The sequence below is a fragment of the Platalea leucorodia genome (genome assembly GCF_965183815.1).
Source record: "Platalea leucorodia genome assembly, chromosome: 9".
Taxonomy (NCBI): Eukaryota; Metazoa; Chordata; class Aves; order Pelecaniformes; family Threskiornithidae; genus Platalea; species Platalea leucorodia.
The window spans coordinates 5,840,142-5,859,507 of record NC_138831.1 but is presented as its reverse complement, the minus strand read 5'-3'; the positions used below and the strand labels follow the sequence as shown (position 1 = coordinate 5,859,507).

Here is a 19,366-nt window from a genome sequence, read left to right as displayed (position 1 = left end):
TCGCGGCTAGGTTTGGCCGGGTTTTATTCACTTAGTGAGAGCCAGGGAGGCCGGCGGGCAGCCGGGCCACCGCCGGGAGACCACTACCCCCGTCATCTTCTGAGGAGCCGCCGAGCATGGAAGCCGAATTGATGGACGAAGGCGCGGCTACACTCAGGCACCGCTGCCCGCCATGATGGAGCGACCGAGCCACGCCCCGTGCGCCGCCATTTTAAACGGTTCCCGCCCTGCCTCTCCCCCCGCGCCTCACGGCGAGCTCCGGGCCCGCCCCCGCCGTAGGTGCGGCCTCGTCCCCAGCCACCCTCGCCCAGGTGAGACCCGGCGGGGGCCTGCGCTCCCCGGGCTGAGCGGCCCCGCTCCTCTGTGGCGAGCGGTGGGGACGTGGCGGAGCGGGAGGGCCCCGGCGGCCGGGCCAGCCCCGGCGGCGGCGGCGGAGGGGCGGGGGAGCCGGCCCGGCGCTGGGGGACGCGGCCTTGTCGCTGTTGTGGCGCAGGGAAACGGGGCTGCTGGTGCTTGAATCATGAGCATTGTGTCAAAACGTTTTATGGTGACGTTTTTATAAACGTGAAAAGCTTCATTTTAATTTTTTTTTCTTAGTTCTGCGAGTTGTATGTGAAGGCTGACTGTGTCACTTTTCACATAGGAACACCGATAGTCTTAGTATAGTTTATTAATGGTCTTTCTACCCATTTATTATATTAACTTGTATTTTGAGAAAATATATAGCAGTGTTACAAACCCAGCTTTAAATATTCAATATGTGGAATTCATTTGTCTAGAAGATACTAAAACCCTTCATCAGTGATGAACTGCTTTCTCTGGTGTGTCCCAGCCTACCATAAATCAGCACTGGCTTTGCGCCCGTGATGGTGAGTTATATGTATTAACAGTCTTGGGTCTAAGCCTATGTTCCCTGCCAAAAATAGGGTATTTGTGTCATTTTTCAATGCAAATTAGTAGTAGGTGCAAATTCACTTTATTTTGCTTCACACTTTTGACTTTGGAATAGAAAATCTTAAATAAACACAGCTTTTTCAACACTGGGATATTGATCAGAAAAATGTGCTCACGCTTTTGAGGGACTAACCACGACTATGAAGGTTTTTAGGACTGTGTGAGTCTGTCCGTGCCTGTCTCCCTTGGGGTTAGAACAGCATTAAGTAATTTAAAGAAACCTGAATGTTTGTTTGCATTTAGTGTTTGTGAAATACTCTTTTGCTTGTAACTTACCAGGGACAAATTGTTTGTTTCATGGGGCTACATAAACATAAATATTATTGAAATATTTGAATGTGAAACATTCTAGTCTGAAGAAAAAATATACATAGGAAGATGTCCTAGGATGGAGATATTTTTGCGGCGTTCTAAGTCATTTGTGTGAATTGAAGGATTAGAGGGCCCTTTGGACTGCTGCTACTTTACTTTCGGTGTGGGAAACATTGTGAAACTAATGATCAAAGTCAGTGCACAAATCAAGACCTCACAAGGTAAATCCTGATATGAATCTATTTTTCCAAAGATAAATATCTTTCATTGTCGCTTAACTTTGTGAACTACATTCTTGATGGCTTGTCATTGACTGACACTTTAAGCCTGTATTTCCAGTTGGACAGATGTACTAAAGTACATGGTTCAGGGCAATAAAAAAATAAGTTTGATCTGTGACTGAAAAATGAGAGAACTGCTACTTTATGGCATTCTATAAAGATGTCATAAAATATCTCTTTATTTGACAAGTATGCAAAAAAATTGAGGATTTATATTTCAAGATGCTGTTGATTTTTCTAAAATAGTCCCCCTGGATTTTAAGTACTTTTGATCTTTAGAATGTCTGTAGAGGCTAAGAGGAGGAAAGATGAAAAGGGGAAAAATATTGCAACTATCAGTTTTCCAGACTGCTCTCTCTCTCTTGTTTTTAAGCATAGGTTACTGTGACTACAGACAATGATACTTGATGCATAATGAAAGCACCTCTTAATATTATCTCAGTAATTACATGACAAATATGTCATTCACTTGATGTTTTTAGGAGCTACCAATCTTAATAGTAAAGGTAATTTCTAGTCTTCATTTGTAGTAACTTAATGGAAATTGGGGAGTTACAAGTAAGCAATATATGAGCGAAAATGTATTGCAGTGTCACTTGCAGTATTTTTTGCCTTTATGAAAAACAAACTAACATTTCACTGATGTGTTTACGGTAATCATTCATGTGAATGAGTTGTTCGAACACAAATGCTTACAAACTTTGGGTCTAGTTTACCTTTCAATAAAGTTAGAAAGAGCCATCTTGTTATGAATCTGATAGTTGCAAGGGTCATCAGTTTTCTGAGTCTGTATAAAATATGTTCTGCAAATTAGTAAATAACCTGGCTTGCCCATATGTATGTCAGTTTAAAAACAACTGCATTGGTGACAAATTTTAAGCCGTATCATAAGAGTGAACTTTATTTGACAATTTGAAATTTGAAGATTTCTAGTGGTAGTATGAGATTTCTAGTCCTTCAATAAGTGTTCATCACACCACAATTTTTTGTATTTCTTTTTACTACCACATGCTTCCTAGATGTTGTCTCTTCGTATATTTCTCTGCCCTTTCTGTGATCCATTATGAAAGTCTTTAATTATTTGATCATCTTTTCTGTCTTAAGTATGTTGTTTGAATGAGAACTTTTCAGTTCAGAGATATGCTTCCTCCACTTAAATTTAAGAATTAATTAGTAGCAGAAGATTTTTGTGTGATAGAAGTGTGTGTCTTCATGGTGTTTTACCAGTGCATGTATGTTCTTTCTGTGCTCAGAGCCAACTGAGAACTATTTCCATACAATACAGTGTGGAGATAAATTAGTGATGTCAAGCCAAAGCTAATAAGCGCTGCTGAGAGGCAAAGTGTATTAGCACAGTATTGAACCCAAGTTAATATATCAATATGGCTTCCACTCACTTTGCACTGTATACAGAGTTGTTTGCGTCTTCCTTCAGAACCCTGTGTGATGTGCCATCAGTGGAGTGTCTCTTATGAAAGCCAGGTATACTTTATGAGAAAACACTGAAGAAAACGAAGTATTACTTTCTGTCTTATGTGTAATTCTGACTACAGCAGCATCTGCAAATACCGTAGCTGTCCACCTTGCTAAGTAGCTTTAGCCTTTCCATCCTGAAAGATGGTATGGTAATGAAGATGAAACTTGGCCTCTACATACCACACACTAAATGTTGGTTCCAAAATATATAGTGTGATTATAGTCAGCAGAAGACTTCTGACCAGAATATTAGTAGTAGTCTCTGAAAGAGATGAGTTATTCTTTTCCATCTTAGAACTTTATACTTTTCATACAGTGACTCTTATATCAGGACCCTACATTTATTTAGTCTTATATTTTTCCCTGAGATGTTATAAGACGTAACAGAACTGCAAAATACGTGAGGGTTGTGTTAGGTGCATGATGCTTGGCAGATCTGGAACTGATTTTTAAAGCAAAAGTAAGTGAAAAGGCTTTGCTCCAAGGAAAAAGCAGCATCTTCCTTTGTACCTCCTTTACTTAATAATACATAAAAACTGGGGGGATGGTAAAATCCTTAGGCCTAGAAGGGCAAGTGCCTCACCATGTGAGTTACAATGACTGTATTACTCTAAATATGTGCCGTAGGAGGGCATGACTTCTGCCCCTCTTTCACTACTGGTCCTTTACATTTAGCTCTGGCAAAGTGAATCAAAACAGTAGGTCCCTCTGAGATTAGTTCCGTGGTGCCATTACTTCTCACTAAGACATGAATCATGCAATTTTGAGTAGTTCTGGCTTGTTTAAAGCCTGTGGATAATAGCAAAGATGGAGCTGCAGACAAAAAAAGTGAACGAACAGTGATTTCCAAAACGATTGCTCTGTATGTAAAGTGGATATATACGGAAGGAAGAAATAATACAATGGCTTTAGAAGTGGGTTCTTTAAAAGGCATTTCTAAAATGTCTAGTTCATAATTTAGAATAGCTCGATATAGCTATTAATGTTGTCATTCTTAAAAAAACAATTATGCCAACTGAACAAGTGGGAAATTTGTATAGAAAATGGTCTAAAATGCAGGATAATGCAAGTGGTGTGTTAGATGTGCAGTGGCAGTATTAAAGTAACACGATCAAAATACTAATTATGTTTTTTGATAGGCCTGTTACAAGTGCTATGGTTTCTACATTTCATTTTCCTTACAATCAAAAAGTTTAAAATGAACTAATGTTTCTGGCAGCAGCATGGGATAAATTTCTAATATCTGGGGTTTTTTTTCAATTTTTATTTCATTTACAGACAACTTTAAGACTTAAAATAATTGTTGCTTATTAAAGTAATTGCAGTTAAACATCAACAGATTTCATCATGTTTTCCTAAATGAATTATGATATACTTTTTAAAATAGAATCCTGCTCTAATCCCTTAAATCCTTCATTGTTTATGAACTCATGCGTATTGTTACTGAATTTCTAGTTCATTTGCAGTCATATATCTTTTTATAAAATTTTTTTTAAACTTTTTGTCACTTTCTGGTTGTGGGAGCTAAACTGTTCTTTATGAGAAGTTGTACTTATATTCTCCTGGTCAGCATGTTGTTTTTATCTGTTAAGAAAATGGTTTCATGCTCAAAAAAATTCCAGTAATTAAAAATAATGTCGTTCTTTAAGTGGTCTGTGCCTGAACTGAAGCAATGAACATAAACAAAGTATATTAAATAAATCCTTTCACAAGACTGTGTCTCTCATTTTTCTGTGAGTTGATGAGCCCTTCCAGTTTCCCCAGTGAAGGTGCGTGTTGTCTCTGGTGACTGGTTCTACCTGTCTTTGGAGATTGACAGCTACCTTTTATGTTCAGGGTCCCTTCGCTTTCTGTTGACTTCAGGTGAAATTGCAGATGCTCAGCGTGGTCAAAGAGGGATGTGGGAGGCTTCCAGTATCAGTCCCTTCACTTCCTACTGTTTGATTCTCCAACTGCAGACATCTCTTAATTCACATTGACTTTAGCAGCCCTGAAATAACTGAAGTGCTTGGTTTGAGTCTTAGACTAAGCATCCTCAAAGAATGCTGAATGTGAAAGATAAATTGTCTCAGAAGTCTCTGCCTAATCTCTCTAGATGGAGTGGTTTCTGTTGCAGCTGTTCCATATGTTTCTCTTTTTTTATATTAAATGTTAAGCTCCTCTTTAGTGGAGTCTAATGTTTTCCAATGGGCACTCGATAAAAAAGAATAATAAAAAAATGTGTATTAAAGATGATTTTCAAGCATTTTTAAAGCATGAAAAAGCCTTCATTGTTAAAAATAAGGGCTGACATAAAATTACTAGTTTTACTTGCAATGTAAGGAAAGGCAGCCCTGAGTACTTGCTGCCTGAAGAGAATGTTTTCCAAGACAGCATAAATATTAGTATTTTTTTGATCTTAGTTCCTTTGTGGTAGCACTCTGATGCAGTTGATATACATTCTGTACTCATGAAAAGTATTTCATAATAGTATTCGTATCTTTTAAAATGTGGGTGGGGTTTCATTATAGGATTTTTTCATATCAAATCCTATATAAAGTTTTTTATTTGTTTTTTTTCAGCATAGTCTTTAAGTGTCTTTACTGATTGAGGAGCTGAAATTATTTTTTGCCTGTGAAAGCTGGAAAATGTTCAAAAATCAATATCAGGTAAAACAGAAATAATTTTATTTTTTACCCTCTTTCATTTCACCTCTGAGAGAACTCAATTAAAATGGCTTATTCTGGGGGGCAAAAAGTCCAGATACAAAAATGTTTTGGAATGTTTCATTATTCGGTATTTTTATAGAAATGTTATGAAATAGTGGGTAGTTGCTGATGCTGGCAGGTCTAGAATAGACACCAACATGGTGTTACCAATGGTTTTTTGTCTGGCCCAAAAGGGAAGGCACACCATCTGCCCCCACCCAGTCATGGAAGCAGCCCAACTCTTAAGGTATAGTCAGAAAAGGGGGGTAGGTTTATTCTCTTGGTCCAGCACCGGGTTGTGACAGCACTAGTCACATCATTTGCAAACCTTATTATCCCTTTTACTGTTTCCTGGCCTTCCTTTTCACCACACTTTGCCTCCCTTTCTCTGCAGCAGTCCCTTCTGGAGAGAGCAACCCACGCCTAATTACTTTTTCCCCCAGTGGTGCCAGATGTGCTACATCTGTACCCGAAATTGGTATTTCTGATGCTGTTACCTAGGCTATCTGAGCTTTATATGGTGTTTCTGATACTGCTGCCTAGGTGCTGTTGGCTTTGCAGGGTTGTGCTCCCCAAAAGATGCCTTGTACTCCCCTCCAATTGATAGTGGAGTTTGACAGTTTCTTGCTTAACTCCTCCTTGGCCACCCATGAGATCAGCCATCCTCCACAGCACTAAGGAACTTTTGTCAGCTTCTCGCATCAGTGTTTGTTCAGCATATTCTCATGTCATGTTGGGTAGCTTTCTGTGTCCTGTTCAATTAGTTTAACCTCAAATTAGGGCCTACTCAAGGGCTGCAGTATTTACAAAATGTATTTGTAAATATGGGACAAAAAGCACCTTGTTTGTTAAGATTTGCTACAAGCAGTACTTGGCAGTTAAGAATCTTCTTTAACTTTCCGAGAGCTTGATCCTGTAGTCCTTAATATGTCAGATAACTTTCAAATTGATAGTATGCCATATTTTTTACTTTTTTATCCATTATAAATTTAAAAAGTATTTTATGAGTGCAGTTTATGGAATGCCATTTTGAATCTCCTTAGACCTTAGTAAGTCTAGTAACTGGGGTTAGCCAGGTGTGGGTGGGCAGAGGAAAATACCTAATTCATATATGGTGCAGCATTGATGTTCTCCGAAAGCGTAATTTGAAGAGCATTTATTTTGCTGGCAAGACTCTTGCTCATTCTGACTTGTGTACAATTGTTTGGGCAGCTGAGCATAAAGAGAATTGGGGAGTGCAGGCAACTAGGAATGAGAAGGGAGCAGCAGAGTTGTAATGATTGATTAGGTCAACCATGCTGCTGAAAAAATGTTTATCAAACTGTAGGCTGAGTACATCAGATGTCACAAAAAATGTGACATCAAATGGGAAAAATATTGAAGCAAATAATTCCCTAAGCAGAGGTGATAAAGCCTGCCTCCCCAAGAGCCTATGGTTAGATTCTTTGATATCTAATAGGGCACATGTTCTGTGTGAGGAGTTTTCACCTGACAGGGGCATTTATAATCTTTTTTCAGTATTAATTCTCTGATGCCTCATGAAGGCTGCAGCATGAGTACAGCCCTTACCTTTTTATGGTCATACTGGTAGGATCAGATCTACTACGAGGCCACTTAAGTTGGCCCAGAAAAGATAGTAAATTTTTGAGTTTCCCAGACTGTTTGGGCAAATCAGGCTGGAATTTGGTGACTAGTAGAAAAGTTACTGGGAAATGTCTTTGACATACTCACATATGTAGGCAGAGCCAAACATATTCATATACGTGGACAGATTGTGTAAACTTAATTTCCTTAGGAAATCGGACAAAACATCCAATCTGCAACAGTTTTTATTTTTTTAGCAGTATGTTTAAAAACTTACTTCATTTGGTGAGTTGTAGAGATAAACCATATTCAAATATAAATTACTAATCTCCTGCATGTTTTTAGAATTTCTAAAATAATTTTACGTTTTAGAGAATGACATTATAAATAAAATAATTTAAAATATTCCATGGTATTCCTTCAATTTTATTTTCTGATCCGCTAGTAAAGCCAAATATTGTCTATATGGACTGCTATACTATAGTAGTCTAGAAGGTGTTATTAATATTCTGCTGTCTGACTGATCAGTAATACTGACTGTGGTAATAGCCTGATGTGGGAAGGGATTGTTCTTATGTACTCATCTTGACCATTGATTGAGTGCGGAACATGTGGTTGGATGATGTATCCTTAAACCATTTTATTACAGGGTGGCCCATTTGTTGAAATATTCAGTGCTCAAGGCAAGAACCCAGGAGCAAAATGGAAGATTTTTGGCAATCCCTCAGCTATATGGAAAGTAAGTTTTTAAAGAAACTTATAAAACCCAGAGTATAAAAGAGAAAAATGTGAATGAAGCTTAAAATTAGAAGGTAATGAGGGCTTTGACCTGACAGCGGAGTTGTCACTTGCAGTTCTGTCATTATGACAGACTAAATGACTACTTAAATGAGTTCTTTATGCCTGCTTGCAGACTAGGTTGGTCACAGTATAATTTTATAGTTTAAATATTTAGAAAGTAATTTTGCTATTCTGATAACTAATGGATTGAGTTGGGCCCATTGGATCATGAGTCCTGTTTGTCAGCATTATTTGTTCATAAAACATGCAAATAAAGTAAGTATTTCTATGGACTATATTATTACCATCATATTTGAACTACTGTCATACTTGCAGTGCTGTCTGCCATTTGTGTTTTTTTTTTTTAAAAAATAGTTTTGCATGTTAGTAGCATGGATGGTTATGAGGAGAAGAAATCTATCAGGATGCTTATGTTTGTGTATTGTTCCTTTTTGTAGGAATATGATAAAGAAGTAAAAGGCTTTGTTTTTGTACTTGAAGGAAGCAGTCAAATCAACAAAATGCAGCTACCAAGGGAAACTAGGCAAACTTGTAAGTATCAAAGAATTAAATGTCTGTGATGTTGTTCTGATTATTAAACCAGTCTCATGTTGGAATGTAAAACTTACATTATTCTCCCTTTCTTTGGGTATAATTCAGCATTAGCAAAGTGGTTTTACATTAGCTTTTTAGCAGGTCAGTTACAAATAAGTAAAAGGTATAGAAATGCCATATTAAAGTGCTGTAGTGAAGATCCTTGTTGATACATGTTGTCCTAGTGCTGCTAGGTTCACTTCTGTACCTGATCCTGCTCCAGACCAATGTTTGGCAAATAACTTCTGACTCCCTTCAGCACTCACTAAAGTCAATAATTCTATGGGCATTACAGTATGTGAAATAGGTTCCTGTCCCCTTCCTCGTTTTACTTCTTGAAGTATTTTTACTTTTATGTATCAAATAAGCACTAGCAGTACAAGGAAATTACACCCAAATTTCAACTGTGTTTGTGTAATCAATCTTTGATGGGTAGTATGGAGTGTTTCCCCAGGTTGTCTATTACTTGCACCAGAATAAACCAGAGTCAAAGCAGTCTGTGTTTCTTGGGGCATACAGCAATCATCATAATTTATGCCTTAAACTCCACTGCAGGGTATTGTACCTTATAAGGCTTGTAGTAATGAATTGAACTGGATTAGAATTAAGTGCTTGCTTCTGAAGAAAAATTGAGATGGTGATTTTAGTCAAATGAAACAGGAATCCTCTAGTATACTTCTCATGCAGGGTATATAATTACAAGTTAGTTTTTCCAAATAAATACTAAAAATAAATAAGAAAATATGTAGTCTGGTCATGCACTAAGGTCTTGAAGATAATCTGATCTTTTATAGAAGTAGTTTACTATTATCTTCAGTATAATAAATATTAGTCTACTGTATTTTTCTGAGAAATCCAACTTTAATTTGTTTATTGCCAATGTTACAATAAGCTATTACAGCCTAAAATGAGGATTGAGAATTAGTAGTGTAGATTATCGCTGCTAAGAATAGTTTGGTTTTAAAGTTACTTTAGCTAGTGCTGCAGTACTACAGTTAAATTTCCATCCATTTACCATTCTGTCTCCCTCTGTCCCTGGTTCCTACTCTCTCGAGGTGCAGGTGCCTCAAGTATTTCATTTATGTCAAGTATACATTCTCACAGTTGTACTGTAATCTTTGAATACCCTTCCAAAATGAAAGACATCATATATACGAATATAATTTGAAATTTTAAAGTGTCATTTGACCTACAAAAGAAGGATGTTCTGAATTGGCATTCTTTAGAAGAGGAGCTAATGTTGCTGTTGAGTCTTGTTAAGTCATTGAAGAGCAGCCATACCCTTCCTGATAGAATAACTAAGAAAACAACATACAATTCAATTCAGACAGCTTTGTACTGTTTTCCCTTGATAGGGAGCTACTTGAATCCTGTAAGATTTCTTGTGTTTGTTCCCTCAGTTAAGCTCCTTTGCTATTGTTCTAAAAATCAGAAGCCTCCACTGAGCATTGTTGCCATGATCTGGATTGCATTTTTACCAAAGGGGTTTTTGAATTTGTTTAATAAGGTGTACATTGTCACAAATGTGAGTGCAAGTTTCATATAACTATAAGATAATATTGATGGGAAAATATTACTTTATTTTATAATTCCTATGGGATATTTGGTGTCTACATGCTCTTGGAACACAATGTAGAGTTGTAAGCAAAAAAAAAGGGTTCCTTTTATTTTCATGAGAATTCCATCAAAGCCACAGATGGGACTTCTAAAACAACACTTTTATTGCAGTTTGAATTGGTTTTCTTCAGGTTTTTCTTGTGTTCATATGTTGTGTGAACCTTGGGAAATCGTGTTGCAGGAGCATAGCTGTGTGGTACAAAATTGAAATGCTTGATTGTGAAATGTGAATCTGCGCGCAGACAGCATGTATTTAGGTTTTTTTTCCTGTTTCTAGTGGGACTCATCCAGCGATTTCTGACACTTCAGATTTTTGTGCCATTGGGACAAGACTTCTCCACTGAGTTACTGTAAGAGGCATAAAATTTCCTTGAATACTTAATGTAAAGTGAATGCCTGATTGCAGCCATTAATTGTGGTGGCAGATTTTGCATTAAAGCATGGTGACTTATCAAGTCAATAAGAAGTAATTAAGCTAATGAGATCATTATTTCTTGGATGTTTTAAATACTGACATTCCTCTGAAGACAGAACAAACTCTAAAAATCATGAATGAAGATGGTGAAAAATGTGAAGAAATGAGACTGAATTTGTCAAACATATGAAAATACTGGCTCATGAGGGTCTCCTGGAAATTCATAAGAGATTTATAAATAACTGTTCCAGGGCCCTTTGGTTCAGGGCAAAAAGAAATATATACTGTAATAATTGGGGGAGACAAAAACAACTGAACAAATGGTAAAAAGCTAGAACAACAAATGGAGTGCTTAATTGGTATAATTATGTCCGTACCGTAAGGAAAGAGAGGTACAGCTGAAACAGACTTTTTTTCATTAGTTCAATGTGGAATGATTTAATAGAGTTTTAAACTTGGGCAATCATCAGTCTTTGGACAACATTTCCCCCCTAGTGGCACCAGCTGTTTATAACCAGCACAACCCACTCAGCTTTGTAGCCAGTAGAACACCTAAAATTTGGATTAACAAAAGAAATATTATGCCATTAGAAACCCTGCAAGAAAAGATGGGTTGAAGGATACACAATTAAACTGAGTAAAGTCAATGCAGAATTTTATTTTTGTTTCTCTTTCTGTAACTTTGCATTCATCTGTACCCATATGTGTCAGCTTTTCTTGATTGTCTGAAGTCTCTCGTGTCTGCAGTAAGGGGAAACAACTCTTGTAGGTTTAAGTCAAAGAGGACAAAATGAGATGCTGAGAAAATATCATTCCAGCTATACGGTAGTAGAGAAATAGTGTTCATTATAATGTGAATAATCTATTTCATGAAATTAGGATGGTGTGGTGTTTTATGTTGCTGGGTAATTCTGTTATCTTCTGTGTCTTCACGTAAGTAGAGTCATCTTGGAATATTTTGTTATTTTAACAAAGAATATGCTAGTGTGAATTGAGTCATATTTATTAAAATTCCTCAGTGGATTTATAACAATCTGTGCAGGTGTTTTAGTGGCTTGTGAGTTAGTGGGCATTTATAACCTCCATCATGTTGGTAACATTGTACATTCCTCTGTGGCATGGTTAATTTCTAACATGATTTTAGAATCTGAACATTGAGAAAATCTTCAGAGGATAAATTAGCTTATTTAGCACAGATCTTCACCAGAGAATATTTTTGCTTTTCCATGGAGCATGGGAATTTGAGAGAGAACACTGGGCTCAAAATACTTGTTTTAAAGACCGCTTTGACTCTTATGCATCAAGATCTTAGTGCAGAAAACACTAACGTTTTACTAATTTAAAGTGAGAAACTGTTGGCAGGAAAGCTGGTAATTATTGAGTAGACCAGAAAACTGCAGGTTTTCAAGCAACTTCCCTTTCTTTTGAATTTCTCTTCCTACCACAGCCTTTATACATTTTCTGTTATGTTTTCCTTTCAAGGTAGTTCTTATTTCTTACCTCATTTTGAATAATTTTTTTGCTTAGATAATAATAAGGTATCTCTAACATAAGCATACATGACTTTAAAGCTACCCTTTATTTTTTTTTTTTTCCTGCAACACAAAGAGCTTCTATGTGTCAAATCAAACTGACTTTTCTGTTCTTTGATGAATTTCCTGAGTGTAGTTCTGGTTACACTTTCTGCTCCTATAGTTTTAATTGCTGCATTACTTCTAAAAGTGTGTAACAAAAGGGACACAACAAACAGGATATGTCCTGCAGTGAACAGAAACCAAGTACATAGATTTGCTTCTCATAGGCATTCTGTAGACAGATGGCAGAGACGTAGAGACAGGTACAGGAATTTGGATTTTCTATAGTGTCGTATTGAATTTGGTTCTTTTGGGTACTTGCCACCCATCTATATCTCTTAACAAGAACCTCTTCTCCATTTTTCTTCTACTCATGTTAGTTTTTCATTACTTGCTTTTTGATAACTGAGAGAGCTCTAATTTTCTACCACCTCTCCCACCTTTCTTTGCCCTTTCTCTTTCCAGCTCATATCCAGACTTTTTCTTCATCTTTTCTCGCTACTTCCCATAGTAACGGTGGGAATGTCCCTCTTATCATAATAGTAAATATATATATATTGTTATATTCTTATGTACTTCTATAAATACATGTATTTTGTTTGCTATATATATAGTTTATGTAAACATATTACTTTATTTCCTATATAAATTTACTATCTATTTAAATAGCTATAACTGTTATTTTTCACTTCTTTCTTTTTCTTTTTTTGTCAGCTTTCCTGATTCTAAATTAGTATTATCAGAGAGCCTGATACAAATCCTAATTCTCTCTCCTCTTACGTGCAGTGATTTCAGTGTCTATGTGGATGAAGTAATCCGACTTAATACATTTCCATATACTTTTTATGAAAGAATAGATGTTTGATTCAGTGTAACTGTTTCATTACTTAATTACTTACAACAAATCGTGCTTATTCTGATAATTACATAAGTTCACCAATGCATTCAAAGTAACTGGAGCTGCTTAAAGGTGTATAAGCCTAAAAAGTACAATCATCTCGTTTGTTCCCCACTTAGTGTAACTGTATGCAGAAGTTAATAAAACTTCTTAAAAATAAATGTAATACTAAGTTTTGTATTAGAAATCAACTGTAACTTATTGATGTACCTATAAACTCCTTCAAGATTTGCAAAATAGACAGTGTATTTTATCCTAGCAGACTCATGATAATCCAGTAAATAATGAAGACAGGTCCTTCTTGCTTCACATGACTGCCATTCAGTTCTTTTCATTTCAGATGTTTTGAAAGGAATCTCTTGCTTGTTTGTGGACAGAATATTGATTGTGCTGGTGCTTCCTGGAGTTTAATGTTCGAAGATGGTTTCTTACATAATCTGACTACTTACTACTGAATCTTTGAGTAGCTTCAAGTGAAAATTGATAGCATACCAAGCCATCAAATTTACTTTATGTAAAAAGCACTTTGGCAAGTTTTGTAATAGCTGCACATGATGCTTTATGGTACATTTCTTCCTCTCCCATTCTGCATAGAGATGGAAGTATGCATTTAGTTTGAGCCTCATCCTCTCTTTTGCATTCTGTTCAGTGATCGATATGATCAGCAAACAAGAATTTCTTCAAGGTCATCCATCACTGCTGGCATCAGCTGAGCCAAACCTTCTAACTTGCTGCTATCAACCAGTCATGCAGTATTCCTGTCATAAATACTGAATGTGCAAACAACTGTTTAAATTAGCTGTTTTGCCTTTGTTTGGAAGAAATTTAAGTAGAATTCTAGATATTTTGTTAGGCGGCATGATTAGTTGAGTATCACCACATTAATGATCAATGTATTGATCTGCCTAAAAATGTGTAAAATAGATTGTGGATGAAAAATTTGGTAAAGCATAATAAAATCACAACTAAGGTAGAGAGCATGTAACTTATGCAGCCTTTTTGAAGCAAATAATAGCATAGCTGTTAGTAATGCTGAATATAGCCATCTGTTGTAAACTGTATAGCCAGTTGTTAAATCTTCAATATTATGGATTTTGCTACCTTTCTGAAAAAGCAAAAGTAACTCAATGTTTGAAAAAATATTTGTGCATAAAAGAAAACAGCATCTGGTTTGTGTTGGCATTCTTGGTTTAATTCCCGATATATGGACATGTGCAGGTGCTGGCACTTCTGCTTAGCATTGTCAAGCACACGAACATTCATTCTTAAAATACTGTAGTGCTGGTCGTTATGTACTGAAATATTACGTGGTCTTGTATGAGTCCCTGTAGGTGGCTCAGCCTTTTTTTTCCCCCCAGTTCTCTCATACAAGTTATGGGAGTAATATTTATCAATTTATTTTGAAAGTAGATTATAAAGAGTTAACTAACCCATTGTTGTATGATACTTTTAAATGTATGAAGTGATAAAAATAGGAATTATAGTAAATGTTAAAATCTGGTGGTTGATCAAGTACATTTTCATAGATATGCAGGCTAGTGTGTGCTGATAGTACAGATTTAATATTTGATGTATTATCACTGAATAGAGGCCAATTTAAGGAGGTAGCATTTTTCGTGGAAAAAGAAGTGTCCCAGTTTTGCATTTGGGCCTCCAGACAGGACAGAAGATAGTAACAATAAAATGTGTTCAAACTAAATTATAAAGTGATCCAACAAGGTTAGTGGCAGAACCATTGCTGCAGCTCTTAAGTCATGTTGTCTGTCTCAATGATGGCCAGCTTCATGGTGATTCAAACTACTTGTTTAAATCTTCCGATAGTAAACAGCTATAAGTCACATGTGGCATACTTTGTAAAGTTGGGGAGGTTTGAGATCTCATATAAGATCCCCTCACTTCTATGACATGAAAACCTGCACAGCAAAAACGCACACCGTCAGAGGTAGCTGCTTCTCAGTCAGAGATTCCTGCTTCTGTAGCCCAGAACTTGGTGCCCGATATTAATGTGCCATGGGACTCTGCTTTGTTGCCACTTCCTAGAATTACTCACTACTTTATGGACCATCTTGCTAGCATGAGCGTGCTGAGGATCACAGCGTGGTTGCTCATTTACTTTAATGGTAACTAAATCTCTTTATTCTTCATAATGCTTCAACCTTTTGTAAGGCTCAGCTGGCAAAGTGCTTATCAACAGGTTTGCTCAGTTAGTATCCCACTGTTCATAGTTAGACTAGCTTTGCTTGCCACTAGCCTTCACCAGCTCCAGAAGGCATCAGCACTTGCTATATTCTGAGGGGAGCACACAACATTTTAGAAATTCATATTAATACGGAATTATTTTTCTGGTAAAGAGACTAATCTTACAATAGGTACTGTAGTCAGTTATCATTTTGTCAGAGATGGACTGCTTTATAACCTTATTTATGTTTCAGTTAAAAATCATTTTTGCAGGAAAGTGACGGTGAAAGGCTGTTACCTGCCCTCAAAAAACATATGTAGTAGTAAGGTTTTCACTTGAAAATATGAAATGATCTATTAAAAGTTATGTCGTATAGTGGGAATTATAAATACTCTCCTTTTTTCAGTAAGTTTTGTCAGGTCTTGTGGCAGAGAGTTCACTTGAGTCATGTTATTTCAGTATTTGTACATCTTTCCTTTTACTTGATGGCCATGTCATTTGAAACATGAACAGAATGTTTTTAATTTAGTATATCCAGTTATGAATTGGGAGATCAATTAGATGATTGCATCTGCACAAATAGCTTGGTAGATATCCAAATGTTTTCTCTGTTCTATTGTCACTTTGCAGGATTTTGTCATCTATTTCCGATCTTGTTGTTTGAGAAGAAATGGAATTGGGAGTGATTACAAACACCATCCAAAACTCTTAGATCTTCTTTCCTGTCATTAAGAGGTTATCTGTTTGCATTCTTTGCAAATCTATCGTCAACTAAGTCTTACCCCTAATTTTCCAGCTTACTGTTGGGTAGAAATAAAGTATTACTGTATTTTAAGATCCAAGAAAAAACTTCTTAAAACCCAAATTTAATATTAGTCTGTGCTTGTTACAAATGTGAGCTTTGGTAGAGATAGTTTGGATCCAGAACTGGATTATGATGGAAGAAAAGGGGTCTTGTCCAGATGCTAATAAAAATATCCTGAGTAGAGATAGATTCCCATTATAGTTCTGCTTCATTCTGGGTAGCAGCGTGGAAGAAGGTAGCAGTGAAATTTGCCAGTGGTACCAAAGAATAAAAACTATCCAGCCGGTAAGTAGATGTACAAAATTTATCCCACTTTGGCAAGAAAGATAAACTCACCTGAAGGTTTTTGATACTTATTCCTTTTCAGGACTATTGCAATAAATGCTGGGTATTTTTGTTTTAATCAAATTAGTTATTTGGCTTCATATCTGGTGTGATTTTATTAGTCAGTGGAATTATTCCCAGAGTTGTTTTCTCCTGCTGTTTGTAGTTTCATTAAGATACTAAGATTCCCCCTGTCCCTCTCAGTTTTTCTCACAGCTATGTGCTGACAGGAAAAATATAAGGAAGGACTGCAACTATTCACAGAATCAGATCGTAGTTGAGGTTGGGAAGGACCTCCAGAGATGGGCAGCTTGCCCAGGACTCTGTCCAGTTGGGTTTTGAATCTCTGCAAGAATGGATACTGTACAGTCTCTCTGGGCAACCTGTCCCAGTGTTCAATCAAGTAAAAATTTTTTCATATGTTTAAACAAAATCTCTTGTATTTCAATTTGTGCACATTGCTTCTTATCCATTCTTTGGATGCTGCTGAGGAGAGTCTGGCTCAGTCATCTTTACTCCTCCCCATTAGGTATTTATAAACATGAGTGAGATCCCCCCTTGAACCTTCTCAACGCTAAACAATCCCAGCTCCCTCAACCTCTCCTCCTAAGTCGGATGCTCTAGTCTCTTAATCATCTTCATTATCCTGCACTGCACTGGCACCAGTATGCCCATGTCTCTCTAATATCACGGAGCTGAGCACTGGACCCAGCACTCTCGCTGTGGTCTTAAGAGGGCTGAGTAGAGAGGAAGAATCACCTCCCTGCACCTGCTGGCAATGCTCTTCCTAATGCAGTCCAGGATGCTCTTGGCCTTCTTTGCTGCAAACGTGCTTTGCTGGCTCATGGTCAACTTGTTCACCAGGTCGCTCAGGTCATTTTGTACAAAGCTGCCTTCAGCCCTCAGACTGTACTAGCGCATGGGATTATTCCTCCCCATGTACAGGACTTAGTCGGTAATTCAAAGTTATGACTTTGTATTTTAAATCTAGTTTGGTTTTGGGTTTTTTATCTGTTGAAATTCATCAGAATTAAGGCAGATGCTTGCTTTTTGTTCACATTTATTTTTTGCTAGGGAGAATTTCAGAAAGCTTGGGAATAATCAAACACAGTTGGTAGGCATTCGCTTTTGAGAATTTGGCATTTTTCTAACACTCTTTGGAATGACATCTCAGAATTAGCATGGCCTGAAACCACAGTTGTAGCTTATTTTCACTCTGTGAGGAGTAACGTTTTTGATCATACATAGAAGCTTAGTGGATCTATAACACAAAGAGATGCTCTTGATTTATTGAATAAATGGGAACTCTGTGGAGTTTCAAACTCTGGAACATACCTGATAAGGTTTAAGAAGTTTTCTGTCGAAGTTTAGCTAGTTATGTATAGAGGAATTTGCAGGGGGAAAAGGCTTATAATATCCACATTCCTAAAGCAGTTGTACTTGTTGATAAGAAATTCTATTGCAAGGCTTGTGAACAGTACAGTAGAAGATAGATTGTTGTACCATATTTCCTTTTTTCAAACAGTTGTTTCTGTAAATAGAAGTTTATTACTTTCAAATTTTAATAACCAGGACATACTAGATTTTACATGCATAGCTAATTTATTCATAGACACCATAATAGCTTGAATTTATGTGAATTACATGCTACCATAATTAGTCATCATTTTAGCTTTGCCGACAGAGATATGATAAATTATTCATGTTAATCTAAAGACCCAGCATGTTTTCAAATGCAGAACAATAAAAATGTGAATCTTGGTTAGTCTTGCAAAACTTAGACCAACCTTTTAAAATTAGAAGCAGGACATAGATGCTAATTCTACTGTGTACTTCTGACGGTATTTGAAGATTTTAGATAGAGACTGAAGGTAAACTTTATTGAACAGAGTTAGCTGGAGAGATTACTTGAAATTCGGATGTTTAGTAGCATGAGGCTTGCTCCTTGAACTTTTTGTGAAGGAGTGGAATACAGAAACATTCTTAAAAGTATTAGGGTATGTTAAATTCCATAACTTACAAAGGAGATTAACTCATATATTTGAAAGTAAACATTTTTTAATAACTCTTCCAGTCATCACTTTCACTAGAGTACCAAAACAGCATGGGTGGTAATTTAGGAAACAGATATTCAAAAAAAGATATCCCATGAACAGGGTGTCCTGCTTCCAGATATAAAAAAGGATTCATGCAGTTATTATAGAATTGATAACAAAACGCACAGTCCTCGTTTAAAATTATGTCGCTACTTAGATTAGCCACTTGGTCTGAAAGAAGATAGGTGCTTGGTCTGAAAGAAGATAGGTACTTTCTTTCCCCATAGTCAGGATAAATCTCTTACCCTTACTCTGCAGATATTTCTAATTTCTCGCATTTGGTGACTTTCACTGCTTCTGCAGCTGTGAAACTGTTCAAAGTCTTATATCAATAATTTCATTGCTCGTTCAATTAATCAGTATAAAACATCAGGCATGGGGCATGACTGTTTGCACTGTTGATCTTCTATTCTAGAGCTTGCACACGTCCATATTTACTTTCTGCTTATTGAAGGAATCTTTTTTCCTTGACTCCGGAACTTCTTCAGAAGTATATGAGAGCTGCCTGGCGGAAAAGGACCTGGGGGTGTTGGTTGACAGCCACCTGAAAGTGAGCCAGCAGTGTGCTCAGGTGGCCAAGAGGGCCAATAGCATCCTGGCCTGTATCAAGAATAGTGTGGCCAGCAGGACCAGGGAGGTGATCGTGCCCCTGTACTCGGCACTGGTGAGGCCGCACCTCGAGTACTATGTTCAGTTTTGGGCCCCTCACTACAAGAAGGACATCGAGGGGCTGGAGCGTGGCCAGAGAAGGGCAACGAAGCTGGTGAAGGGTCTGGAGCACAAGGCTTAT

General features: G+C 37.1%; 1 protein-coding gene across 1 annotated transcript in view; it reads left to right on the top strand.

The window, feature by feature from the left end:
• Positions 1-5,650: 5,650 nt before the first annotated feature.
• CFAP20DC (CFAP20 domain containing) overlaps positions 5,651-19,366 on the top strand; it is a gene marked incomplete at both ends in the record, with an annotated part of 82,799 nt that continues 69,083 nt past the window's right edge. The window contains 4 exons of the mRNA XM_082322042.1: positions 5,651-5,671; positions 7,944-8,033; positions 8,533-8,626; positions 10,563-10,635. Of these exons, the coding sequence (XP_082178168.1) occupies positions 5,651-5,671; positions 7,944-8,033; positions 8,533-8,626; positions 10,563-10,635 (278 nt within the window). The remainder of the gene's footprint in view (positions 5,672-7,943; positions 8,034-8,532; positions 8,627-10,562; positions 10,636-19,366) is intronic.